At 37.6% G+C, this 13,609-nt stretch overlaps 2 protein-coding genes across 2 annotated transcripts; both read left to right on the forward strand.

Annotated features, from left to right (window-relative positions):
• The first annotated feature begins 428 nt into the window (after positions 1–428).
• On the forward strand, positions 429–2,529 carry LOC148721926 (uncharacterized). The gene has a single exon (XM_088734736.1). The coding sequence runs from the start codon at positions 1,457–1,459 to the stop codon at positions 2,141–2,143; it is 687 nt and encodes a 228-aa protein (XP_088590862.1). The 5' UTR covers positions 429–1,456; the 3' UTR covers positions 2,144–2,529.
• Positions 2,530–6,347: 3,818 nt separating this feature from the next.
• LOC111322839 (uncharacterized) lies at positions 6,348–7,933 on the forward strand. Its single transcript, XM_022926036.2, has 2 exons — positions 6,348–6,549; positions 7,533–7,933. Exons 1-2 carry the CDS (start codon positions 6,529–6,531, stop codon positions 7,902–7,904), a joined length of 393 nt encoding a protein of 130 aa, XP_022781771.1. The 5' UTR covers positions 6,348–6,528; the 3' UTR covers positions 7,905–7,933.
• The last annotated feature ends 5,676 nt before the right edge of the window (positions 7,934–13,609 follow it).

Genomic DNA, 13,609 nt, shown 5'->3' on the forward strand with positions numbered 1-13,609 from the left:
CAAAATGAACTCTTATTAACCATGTCAACTGCATAAGTGTCGATTCTGTTTCTAACTGAAATCAGCTTCTAGATACATACAATACTTTATTCAAGAGAAAGGAAAATAAAATTGTAAAAGTATCTCTCGAAAGGGGATATTCTAGAGGTTAACCCTATATAAAAGATTCCCCGAATAAAAAGATCAAAACATTATATACAGATAATTAAAAACTGTTTACATCATCTCAATCAATATTCATGTAAATCTTTAGTCTGTTACGAAATAAAGTCAATGATCCTGCGTGTACAATATCTTTAGGCAAATTATTCCACATATTAACGATCCGTACAAAAAAAGAAAATTTGTAGCAATTTACGATAGCTATTTTTACGTAGAGCTTATAATCGTGTTTGGCTCTAGTTAGATCTATTCTTTTCCTCAGAATACCAGAAAAAATTTATGTAGACACTCATTTTAAATAGGAACTGCTGCTGAGAGACTTTACTGAAAAAAAAAATAGATGCCTGTCTACTGCATAAAAACCCCTCTTGCGACAGTTTCAGTTTCACGGCAAATTAAGTTTCAACCAACGAATCAGTAGGTGACGTTTATTTTATTCATTGACGAGGAAAGATATTATACGACATGCAAACGAAGTTGCTCGTCACCTTTAGATGAAGAACTTTACCCTTCTTGATTATTAATAAACTCTTGTCTCGAGCATGATAATTAACTTGTGTTGTTTTAACAACACTTCCATCTTGTATTAAAAGACAATGACCATCAAGAAAGCCTTCAGAGTTGGAATAAATCAGATGACTCGTGAAATTTAGATATCGTGAAGATGGATTTAACTGATTACAATTTTTGAATGATTTTTCAGAAAATCGGGAAAAGAATTGCATACAATGTGTGTCGCTTGCTTTTCATTATCGTTTTGCCTGATAGAGTTCTTTTGTTTGCTTTCAATTATTGATAAAGACAATTCAAGAAGCAGAACAAATTTACTAGAGTCACTTCTTGACTGGGTCTGATGTATGTAAATTTGTAATTTTTCTAGCTTTCACAGACGCCGAGATCATTCGAGCCACAGTTATTTCCCCTTTACTGATACGGATAATTTTGCTACAAAACCTTTTGTTCAATAGATATTGCTTATTTGGTGTAAAGCAATTATTTAGAACTTCCATCCCACGAAAAGTTTTGAATTATTCACGGTAGGAACTTTGAAATTGTTGTTTGTGAAAACTTTACATCCACCTGCCGATTTTTAGCGTTGCCGTGTCAACCTTTCTTTCTGCAGAGAGAAGTCACCATAAACAGTCAGCGAGGTTCGTTTCGTCCATCTATTACCTCTGCAAGTTTAATTTTAGAAGATTGCAGTGTTCGAAGAACTTAACGATAATACTCATTATTCGCTAAAACGCGTCGACTGTGAGAAACAAAAACATACTCAAAGCATCCGTAGGTTTAAATGGCGGCTGTTAGATTCGAAATGGAGCAAAATTTGGAAAATGAAGCTACTCGGACTTTTTATAAGCCAACACAGGCCGACTTTGAAAGGATATTGGAGAGACTTAGGGCACAAGGGGATAAAAAGACATTGAATATTTCTCCAACTATTTTGGACGAAGGAAACGAAACAAAACAGGAGAAACATGAAAGACTTCGACAAGAAGCTCTCCAAAGGGATCAATACATTCTGTCGATGCGACCAAATCGGCATATTGTTTTCGCCGCGAAGTTCGCCAAAATAAAAAACCGTGGTCTCACCAGACGTTTTGAGAAGCAAGTTCACAATTTGAATCAAGAAATGGAACGGAATTTTCGCCTGGTGAGCACTGATGTTAAAGCTTTAGAGAAGGAATTGAGGCAAACAAGAAGACAGGAAAAAAGGAAAAGTTTTCCTCCATTACGCAAGACTGATCTAAAGGAGAAATTTGAAAGAAAGTGTGAGCCTGCCATGAACAAAGGCATAAAATTACCAAAACTCGAAAGATACAAAGAAAAAAGGGAAAGAGTAGAACATTCAGATCACCATAAGAATTATAGAATTTTAAAGGGTAATGGAAGGAAGGATTGTGACAAAATTGAATTTAATGATCCTTCGGTAAGATTACCACCAATAGAGAACAAGGAAAAGCAAGAGGAATCTTACTGAGTAAATATATATACAGCTAACGTTTCTCCAGCTAAATTTTGTGCCTACAGGTTTTGGGATCTTTTTTCTAACTGCATTTAACGGATCTAACTAAAACATTTCCCCGCTCGACGTTTTATATTGGTTACCTGTTCTCGAATTCCAGAGAACTTTAAAATGCAAATTTATTTTTTTAAAGCCTCCGGCTATGAAATTGTCAAGAATATTACGATTCGTAAATGTTGCATGAATTGAGACTGGCATTTCAATTTTGCAACCGTAGTTCTGGAAAAAACAAAGTAAGTTGCTTTGATGTTGCTCTTTATAACTGGGGCATCAAGTGCATTTGTAGAAGATTGTAAGTTTGTCATGTTGGAACCGGACGTAATCAATATTTAATACATATTGGTGACTAGTAAGAGTCTGGTAATGACTAAGCATTTGTTTTTATCGAAAGCAATACGAATGTTCTTCGTCGGTCTAGATGGTGAAGAAATCAAACCATTTTAAATGTTAAGTGCCCCAAATGTGGTATCTAATTTTAAGATGGTAGCTTTTTCTTCAGAAAAATTAACGAATGGTAAACACCACAGCGTACACTATTGAGTTATGGATGCACGCGGGAGGTTGCTAAGCACGAAAGAAGCGTAAGAGTCACTCGAGGCGATAACATTGATACATTGATACATTGTAGCTAAAGAGTTCCCTTTTATTTAACAAATCTTACGCGACCAGAAAAAAACAAGCGCGCGCGGAAAAATAGTCTTTGCATTTGCTCACGTCAGCAGCGTACACCCATGGGCAAATGGGGGACGCTAAAATGACCAATCAGAGCGCGCGCTTTACTTTGGTTATGTTATAAATGTCAATGAGCTTCCCTGCACTTGTAATAAAAGTGCTATGTGATGAAATTCCCTTTGATAGTCCATTTGTTTGTATAGTCCATTTCTTTGCAAGGGTTTCCCCTTTTTAATCAAAAGCGAATGCCAAAGTGATTAGAACCCCTTATTAGATGGGATGTGAATGTTACATGTACATCTCAAGCCCAGCTTCATACAAGGAATAGGTTGAATTGCTATTCACGCACCAAAAGAGTCTAGTTTTGAGTTAACATTTGGTGTCAGGATTCAATGGTGACTAACCGTCGATATTTTGATTGCCGCCTTCCGCGTAAAAACGCCGCAGTAACTAAGCAGAGATTTGATTTGATTTTCAATTTGATTTGAGATATGTAAACCATCGACGCGAAAGCTTAGAAAAGCAATAGGGAGGGAGTTGAAGTTTATTTGTACCAGTCCCCCTCGCTAAAACTCCCTCTGTCCAAGCGCGACATTAACTTCGACCCTTCAGCGGATCAGTCATTACCTCAAGAAAAATTGGAACAAGATGATGCATGGGCAAACAAGTGTGCGCTGGTTTTATGTTTGTTTTGTTTTTCTTTGATTATATTGATTTGGAACCGACTTAACAATGATTTGATGATGATTGGCTGTTACTAGTAAAACATACAGGAGCAATGTTGCATTCAGGCAAACAGGTGCTGACGCGGAACGAGCAACGACTGAGATCAACAGAGGTGGGGGGTAGGGGTAGGGGGGCTAGGGCTTGACGAAGAACGGCATGATCACTCAATTTAAGGCTGATTTTGAATGAAATACAACCTAATAATAGATATGTGCGGTTTCTTTTCAAACAAAAATGCTGGCGGTGTATGCAGGATCTGTGAAGGTTCGAATGAACCCACGCGCTGGTTGCTGAGTGTGTTTCCTGCTGCTTCACCGTGCAGACGAGATCCAACCCTGATATAGAAACAGCAGTCTACAGTTTCCCTTGTCTGTCATTTTTTTCATTCTGTTATACAGTTATCGCCTTACTTTTCTACGGCGCTATGAACGCGCGCAGTCCTTGCAGTTAAACATACTTTTGTCATTAGTATTTGGTTTAACCCTTTAGCCCGGCCCAAGAGTGACTGGCGTCTATTTTCTTCTTATAGCAACACTCTTTAATTAAATTGACTAAAGAAGCGAGCGTTGTAAAAAACAATTCTTCTTGCCAGTACCAGAGGAAATGCGTGGAGAACAACATGAAGATAGGCATAAGATGTTATGTGGCGTAAAATTGGTTAAGTGGCAAAGCGTAGGTGGCAACAGACACTGAGACAGTCCGGCGATAGAAGGAGAGCGATTTCGCAACTCGTTTATGTAAAAACCATCTTTAAGAACGATTGCTCAACCTGTTTGTGTAAAAACCATCTTCAACTCCTCGTTCGAATCTCTCAAGCCGTGTCACTCACAGGATAGGAAAGATGAATTACCTACAAAAACGAAATATGATATACATCAGGTGGATAGCTTTTTTCGGTAATATAATTAACTTCTAGTTAAATCTCTTTAAAAGAAAAACGGTCTTCGAATCTTTAATTTATCTATTTATTTTTGATGAGGTATGTTCAATTCTGGATTCCTCGGTTATTTTTTTCTTTTCCCTGAACTTGTGGGGATAATCCTAACCGTCCACTTTCCACAAATTCAACTGCAATTCACTTCTAATCTTTACCATCCTTAATGAAGTAGCCCGAATATTGAGTCCTTAAAATTTAAATTAGACTAATGGATCATGCATCTGCAACCATGGAAAAACAGGTGTGGAGATGTTTTTTCAAGCTCTGAATTATTCTTAATTCACTGGTTTTTAATTCACATTCATCTTGGAACTCTAAGAACTCGCCGTTTTTGCGGCGGTGGTTAGTCGCGGCTTTTCATCTCGGCAGATACCGTTCGAAATTCAAAATTTGGTGCCATATCAGCCTCAAACTGACATTTCACAAGTATTTGAAAGTTTTCCAACTTTGAATACTTAGATTAAAAAGACAGCAAGGTTCACAAGTCATTTTATTTACTTCTCAAAAACTAAATTATCTATTGATATATCATAGACACATGCAGGATGTATCGTAAAATGAATAAATATTGTTTGGTATCCCGCTGATGAAATAACCTTTATATTTTTTAGTGACCCTTTAAAAAGCTAAAATTTTCCCAAATTAGCACATTAAGTTGATGAAAAAAAGCAAATTATACGTTTTCCGATTGCAACAATTTCCTGCAGCCGGGTCTAATTTTTTGAACTGAAATATTTAATTCCCCACTAATGAAACAAGTGAATGCTTATTTGATCGGTGAATTTACTGTAATATAACTCAGTTTTTTTAAAGGTGGTCGATGTTTTAATTATTTGATGCTTGGAGAGATTGGATAAAAGCATTCTGTTGATCAAAGCAATTATTCCCCTTTCAAAGCTTACACCATCAAGATGCTCGACATTTTATTTGATCTTTAGGACAACTCGAACGGAGTTTAAATTGTACGTTGCTTAATTTTTAATTCAGTTTGTAAATTTCTCATTCTTTCTGTTGACCTCTAACAATTTTAACTCCAGTTTTGAAACCTTAATCGTAACAGTGCGGAGTAAAAAACCTACAAGGAATGGAGTGCATCAGAATATCATGAGCTAGTTTTTTTCATAATTTAAGTTTATTCAATTTCCATCAGCTACATTAAAAAAAAAAAAAAATGCAATTTCAACTTTCCCTAAGATGCATACTTCAAAACAAAGGAACCGGTCCTTGAAAAATGTCCCTCTCATACTGTTTCGATTAAATATGAGCGAACACACACAAAAAACTGCCGACGTTACATTTAGAATAATTGCAGAAACCTCTTGGAGGTGTATGGTAAGAGATTAGGGTTTTTTACCTCACTGTAAAAAAATTGCTTAAAAAAAAAGAGGCTAGCCGGCATCTTTTGTGCGGCTGACGTGGCTACCAAGACATTTTAAACACGATCCTTAAATCATGCAAATTACCCACAAATGCACGAACTAATGCTTTATGGCTGGTATAAAGTTTAAAAACGGAAAAAGCAAATCGAGTGACTCGTGAAGCAAGTATCGATTAATTTGAGTCGAGAGAAGGTTTCAGCATGATAGAAATTACTTGTATTACATGGCAAATTTTACTTCTAACATGGTATTTTAGTCATTGTAAAATTTACCAATAGCTGAATTAAGTATGCGACCCCTAACCACCTGTCCACACAAGTAAATTTAGCGCTTCGAACTTCCTTAATCAGACAAAAAAAAAATTTTAGCTTTTAGAAAAGCTAAATTTAAACTCTAAAAAGCCTAGGTTTCATTATCTGCTATATGTAGATCACGCTTTCACAATTCTAAGTAATATTGAAGAGTTGCCCTCAAAAAAGCTTCACAAGACGGTAAAAACAAAAGCCCATGAGAACCATCTGGTTTTACTCCAAACAAATATAAACAGCAAGCTGAACGCAACTGATGCCAGTGTCCTTCAGCCGACGGAAAAGATTACTGCGAGAAAACGAGAAAAAGTAACAAAAATGTTGCGCATGCTGACTCATGTAAGTTTCAACTATTTTGCCTTGACTTGTTAATATTTCTTCACCAAAAGAATCGGTTATTCGGTCGTCAGTACATATGAAAATCGTTCAAAGCCAGGAGCATTCACACGAAAGCCAAAAAAAAAATTTTTTTTCGTTTAACAGCTTATGGGGGCTCTGTAACAATTTCATCGAAGGAAAACGAATCCCATCATTTTTGTTGTTATAATAAGTTTACATTTTATTGTAGCATTACCTTAGTGGCGAAGTACGCCGCGAAATTCTATGGCTTCGATATTTTGATGAGTTCAAGAAACCTTTTTAAAGCTTCTTGAATGTGGTCAAACTGATACCGTTTAAAAATTCAGAGCTTGCTTTAATACGTTAAAAAGATGAGCCAGTCTTTTCACTATACATTTTTCTACACTTAAAATGCTAGGGCTAATTGATGGCGAAATTCGTTTTTATGTTGCCAAAAAACCTAATCATAAAACTCCTAGAACTATTATTAACTTCTGTGCATATTTTCGGCTGAAAACAAATTGCAACAACAATCAAACTTGTGCAATAAGTTCTTCCTTTACCATTTTTTTAATTTTTGCACATGCATGCTCACAAGGTATAAGAGAGATTTAACACCGCGTTTACGTGAAACGGCGAACGTCAGCTTGCCCTTTCACGTTCCACGTAAAATAGCTTGAACCTTGCTGATTCAGCTTCGCGTGAGCTCACGTCATAGTGGATTAGAAGGGGCCCTTGTATGATATACAAGAAATAGTTTGAGTGCCCTTTTTCTGGCAAGTAACTTTCTACTCTGTGTGAAAAAAAGTGGAGAAAATCTTATGTGCGCGGCAAACGCGAAACAGGTTATTTTCACGTACAAACGGCGAAGCGCAACCGTGAAAAAATTGCGGGAAAAACAAGGTCACGTGGTCATTCTTGCTGTTCACGTTTCACGCAAACGCGGTGCTAAATCTCTCTATATTTTCCTTAACCAACGACAGGTGGTTCTGATTTTCCTTGCTCTTCAAGTTACTATGGCAACGGTTGGTATAAGTAACGAAGAAGTACTGTCGCCCGGTGTACCCGCTAAAGCCTTGGGCGACGAGCTAAAGGACGAAGATCTTCCCATCGAGGATATGGGCACTAAAGAGCCAAAGATTTCAAGATATATTCCACCTCATGACTCTTGTACCAAAGAAAGGCGAATTGTGTATAAGTGTGGCAAATATCGAACGATCTCCGTGTGCAACCATTCTGATCGGCTTAATTCTTGTACTAAAAGCAAAACCCGGGCATGTGTTCCAGAAGTTATGAAAACAAAATGTGGTGAGACAATCATACGCGCTTGTAAATGTCAATCAGCAACATACTAGAGAAGTAAATTAATTAATTTATCTCCTGATTCCGCGTGAATTTTAATTGGTGGCAATGATTGCTAAACTAGGAGTGAAACCCTTAGTACTTCTAGATGCAAGCTTTTGGCTGAGTATTTTAAAGTTTTACACATTTAATATCCGCTCGAGACTCTGCTACAGATGATTTTAGGTAAGTGCTCACAAATTGCCAACAACGAAAAATTTGTCATTGTATCGTTCAAGACATCACAGCGACGGTGTATCTTGATTTTGTTTACGAGCGAAGCAACTAACCCAATTCTTCTGATTGATGGCTCTTTTACTCAAACCCAGTCCTGACGGACGTTTCTGACGTTTTTTAACTTAGGAAAGCAATTTCTCTGACTTCGGAAAGCAATTTTCCTTGGCAACGATGAGTCAACATTGGACGCCATGTTACTTGCCCCAGTCTTTAGTTTAATTCACTTTTAGCGCTCTGGGTATCCCCAGAGGAGATACAAAAAATGCTAGCATCTTTGGTACGAGGATATCCAAAGCTCGGGGACACCCAAAACGCTGTGACACCTCCGTCTCTCGCTCCAGGGGTGGAGGAGAAGAGGACCCTAGTGATGATTTTTCAGGAGCTTCGAATAGCGAAGTATCCGATTAAGAGTCTAATTAAAAGAGCTAAGAAGCCTTTGCCATCACTTTGGGGATCCTTTCTTTTCGCGAAAGAATTCTTAATTCTTTCAAGGTTCCCGATACATACTTAACAAATGGTAAACACCACAGCGTACACTATTGAGTTATGGTGCTCGCAGGAGATTGCTAAGCACGAAAGAAGCGTAAGAGTCGCGCGAGGCGATAGCCGAGAGCTAGCGACTCTAGCTTCTTGAGTGTTTCGCAAACCTCCCAAGTGCATCCATAATTCAGTGGCGTACGCTGTGGTATTTACCGTTTGTTTTAGGATATAACCGATTAATACATTGTGGTAAAAGAGTTCTCTTTTATTTAACACTGAAATCCTACATAAACAGAAAAAAAGAAACAAGCGTTCGAAAACTAGTCCTTGCATTTGCTCACGTCAGCAGCGTACGCTCATGGGCAAATGGTGGACAGTGAATTGACCAATCAGAGCGCGCGCTTTACTTTGGTTATGCTATAACGTTTAATGGCAGGAGAATGAATACTTTAGTAAAAAGTTTTAATGTTTCTCATAAATATTTCTACGTGGCGCGCGATCTATCAACTTGCAGCCGTCAGGTCTTTGTGAGTAGTTACTTGACGCTACTAGTTGAATCGATTTGCTTCATACCTCCAATCGAGACGCGCGGGGATTCATGAATCTTTGAACGATTGAGGCAATATAAAAAGAGCCGTTCGCAAGATGCGTGTATAGCAAAATCTGGGGAAATGATAGATAAAGCTATAGTAAATAAAAAATTTACAGACCTCGCACTATATGCATAATCAAAGGCGTTTTTCGTCACTGAGTGATCCAAATTACTGAACTAAAAGCTGTTCTAATGAGAAATGTCTTGACAAGGAAATCTGATCGGGAAACCTGTTTGAACCGTTAGAATCATTACTGAAGCTCAATAAAATAAAACGATCTGGAATCCGTCATAATTTATTGCAACTACAGGTAATAACGTTGCGGTTATCAAAGATACATACTGATTGGTTCACTTTTGTCTTCTCTAGCCAGATGGCAATAACATCATTATTGGTCACTGAGATGACATTAATAAATATGTCTTATTAGACGTTTTGTTGTGTAGTATCGCTGAGTATTTTTACGAGTTGTGCCGTATTAAACGAGCCCCTAGGGCGAGTCAAAATACAAATAACGAGTAAAAATACTTAGCGATACTACACAATAAAACGTCCAATAAGTTATTTATTATCCAACATGCCAAATTGTTATTTCAGAACGGAAAAATTTCGCGGATATTTATTTACGAGGAGTGCGTGACAGAACTTTGTATGCTAAGCGGAACGGAATTGGCGCGTTGTCGTGTTGCTGTTTCTATTTTCTTCAATAAATGAAGTTTAATGTTCTCATTGTGTGCTCGGCCGCTCGAACTGTATTCAGCTCAAGGGATAAAATCATATTTACATCTTGAAAGACTGAGTAGAGCTCCAAATATCATGATCCTTTAAAATAATCGAAATGAAGACTTTCTTACAGATGAGCAGCTCTATTGTAAAGTAATGTTGTTATTTTCTCCTTGGGAATCTCATCACTTTATAATTGGTGGAACTAGCAACCGATTTCACTGGCCCTAGTAGAAATTATTCCTTGAAATTATCAACAAATTTGCAATCTTTTGCTGATTTTGTTCTAATGTCTCCGTCATTAATATTGAATAATTCTAAAATAGTTTTCTCTGAACTAAACTTGAACTAATTTATTTACATCTACTAGGAAAGAACCCAAAATGATATGAATAAAAGTCAAGCGTAAATTAAGAGCAATTTCTTTATTTCAAAACCTGTTCTTATCAGATAATGTTGTCCTTGCGTTCTCAATGGCTGAGTCTGCTATTCTAAATACTTAATTTAATTTAGTTTATTCCATTTTCACTGCATTAATTTGCAGTGGGGAAGGACTAGAAAGGAACATAGGAACCATTCGAGCTAGTCCACCCTCCCACCCATACCACCCCAGGGGAGGACATCCATCACACAGTAATCTTGTGTGTGGGAAATTAATGTCTCCTACCCCAACCCTGCAGGAGACGGGACTTCTATTTATTCGTCCCTATCCGAGAAGACTAGAATATCTAACCATTTCTTGATGTTATAGAAAGGTAGCAAATTCTTCTCAATTATTTTAAGACCTTGAGTGTTGGTCCAGCCAGGGCTCGAACCCTCGACCTCCAGCATAACAGTCCAGCGCACTATCCACTGGGCTAACTTCTAGCATTATTGATTTTATAATTCAAGATAAACTATATTTCCTCATAGGTTGGAAAGAGCCCAAAACTGATAAGAACAAATCACACGTAGAAATAAAAACCATTTGTTAAGTTATCAAAAAATGTCTATGTAATCTAACAATACCATTTTTTGTTACGTTTTAATTCTAGGTTCGAAATTTAAATCGCAACTCAAGATGAAATATGGTTCGTCTGGTTAGAAAGAGCCTAAATCAATTTTTTTATAGTACAATATTTTCCTCTGTGATAATTTTCTTTTTGAATCAGCAGTATCCTTGCCATATTTTTAGAAACTTGAATGCCAGCACTCCATTTGAACTTGTGAAGAAATACATCTGAATAGGCTTGAGAGACTGGGATATATGTATCATGAACTGAATCATTTTTGTTCTTATTATGTAAAAGTTCCTACAAGCTTTTTGGCTGTTGTCTTCCATATCCAACTGTGTGATTTATTTTTTCATCGTCAGCAAAAGTGTAAACATTTGTACAATTAGTTGTCTACCGCTCTGCTTAAGCTTGATTACGCGCCAACTGAGAAGGCTGTATGGCCTGTATGCAGTTTTCCTTGAGTGTTGCCGACCTGTGCGGCCTCTCAAATGACTGTTTAGTTTTATGGTCTTACTGTATAGAAAAAATCGAACATCTCTGACATACTGAAGCAAAAATCTTGAATTTCATTCGAGGAAAATTCCAAGCGTAGCTCTAAACAGGAAGTTTTGACAACGCCACATTAAAGCCGTTCACTGCACAGTATCGGCTTCTGCTTTTTCCATTTCACTTATTATATGGCGGTAATAATGATAAAAAATTCCTTCAAATAGCAGGTAGAAAAATAGAGATACCACTATGTAAGGCCTAATTATGTTCTCGCTTTTGTTTACAATCTGGTGCTATGTTAGCCAATTGTGAGCCAACTTTATATTACGTCCCGTAGTTCCGTGACACCCACGCGAAGTTCGAACCACGCAAAGGCCGAGTGGGTGCAACGACAGGGAACTACAGATAAGAATGACAAACTAACGCATTATGTTGTATTACACAGGAAGTGTTACTTCAGGTGCAACAATACGTGGAAGTGAGCAAGGAAATAACTTGCTATTTTGCTCTTTAGAGAAGGACGCTAGGAATTTAAACTGTGCCGGAACCCGGCTTCCGACCGATTTTCACTTTGGACTGAAAGGAACAAACTTACCTCGTTGATGTGCGAGGCTTCTAAAAGCTGGCTTTCTCGAACTGCACCAGCGCAAGAAAAGCAACCTTAATCTCGGCATTATTAGGACAATTGGCATGCCTATCTGATTGTGGAGAGTGTTTTCTGGTCGATTGTAGGGAACCACGGCAATGAGACTAAAATGTGTCATGTAATGTACGAAGTGGCTTACACCTGTATCACAAGTGTCACTGTTCAGCAGTAAGAGAGCTTGAGAAGCATATGATTAAACAAGTTGTGAATAACAAATGTATTCATTTGTCACCATGCGAAACTGAGATAGATGACATAAATGAAAAGGGTCCCCCTCGAAGATTTGAATCTTAAGAATATTGATGTGACCTGCATACCCCTAGCGTTAGTGCCGGCCATGTGTAAAATTGATCAGAGCAGTCTTTGGGGGTCGTTTTGTCAATAGAAAATATTTTAAAGGCTTCGGTACGACTTGTCTTGGGTCAACAATCATCAGCAACAAGACGGGAGGCAACGAATTCTAAACCCCTTCCAAACTTTGCAGGAGAACACCAAGAAGTATATATCGACTTAAAAATTAACTAGACCAACCTGAAGATTAGAGGGTCTCATTAACAGACATCGCGATAATAATCATGATATAGATGATAGAAAAATGTTATGATGACGGAGGAAGAAGGCGGAAAATTGGCGCCACAGAGACAGCAGCTAAATTTTTTTAAGTCCTAATCCTAGTATTAACATAAATGAGATTTCTTTTCGTATTTCCCTTTTAATATCCTTCTAATATTCCTCCAGAAAGTCACCTCGCTAACGCCGGAATCGTCTAAAACGCGAAGAATCATTTGAATAGGCTAAAGCTTCGACTGAACGGAAGTATAGTGACTTTTCTCTACACATTTCCATGTGCGTCACAAATGGCGGTAGACATAAGCAAAGATGGTCTATGGCACAAGCCATAAATGCAAATTATCGGATGGTCTTTGGTTTCGGGTCAAGTGAAAGTCGAGGATCATGACAATCATTTTCCGGAATTGTTAGAAATTGGAAACGCATCTAATAGATGAGCCTCAGTCCTTTGAGATCATGTTCGTTGGGGTTTCAACTTTCCTAATTGCCCCAGCCTTTTGGTTCGAATCCGTTTTTGTTATTTGTTCTCTCGTTAAAGAGTCGGAAATTTACTCTGAGTTATACTTGTTGTGACTTTAAGTCATTGAGTCGGCTGTGAGGTGAATGATGCAATTCGAAGTGCTTTCATTTTCTGTTAATAGGCAGCTACAAGTTTGCATGAAAGATAGAAAAAGGTAGTAAAGAATTCGGTAAGATATTACAAACAACTTTGAATCATGATTTCCGGTAACAATTTTTTCGAGTAAGAGCGAGTCGTGTTGTCTTCGACATCAAAGTCACCTGAGCTCAAAATAAAATGAAAAATGATTCATTTGCTCTTTTGTAGTTACAGGGAAGCTGTCAGGATAAATTTCAATTGTAGAGGTGGCTAACAAAATCTGAGCCATTAACAAGGAAAGAAGTAAATTGTCTTCTTCCACAAAATTAGTGTTTGGGGGAGTTTGAGTAATGCAGCCGGAATCCAGCTTTGCAAGAAGACGTGCACC

The sequence above is a fragment of the Stylophora pistillata genome, chromosome 10 (genome assembly GCF_964205215.1).
Source record: "Stylophora pistillata chromosome 10, jaStyPist1.2, whole genome shotgun sequence".
Lineage (NCBI taxonomy): Eukaryota > Metazoa > Cnidaria > Anthozoa > Scleractinia > Pocilloporidae > Stylophora > Stylophora pistillata.

Excerpts from the sequence above, each read along its gene's own strand:
- LOC148721926 (XM_088734736.1), top strand. The coding sequence starts at position 1,457 with ATGGCGGCTGTTAGATTCGAAATGGAGCAAAATTTGGAAAATGAAGCT.
- LOC111322839 (XM_022926036.2), top strand. The coding sequence starts at position 6,529 with ATGTTGCGCATGCTGACTCAT. Across the intron at positions 6,550-7,532 it reads TGTTGCGCATGCTGACTCAT|GTGGTTCTGATTTTCCTTGC; the intron begins GTAAGTTTCAAC and ends AACCAACGACAG.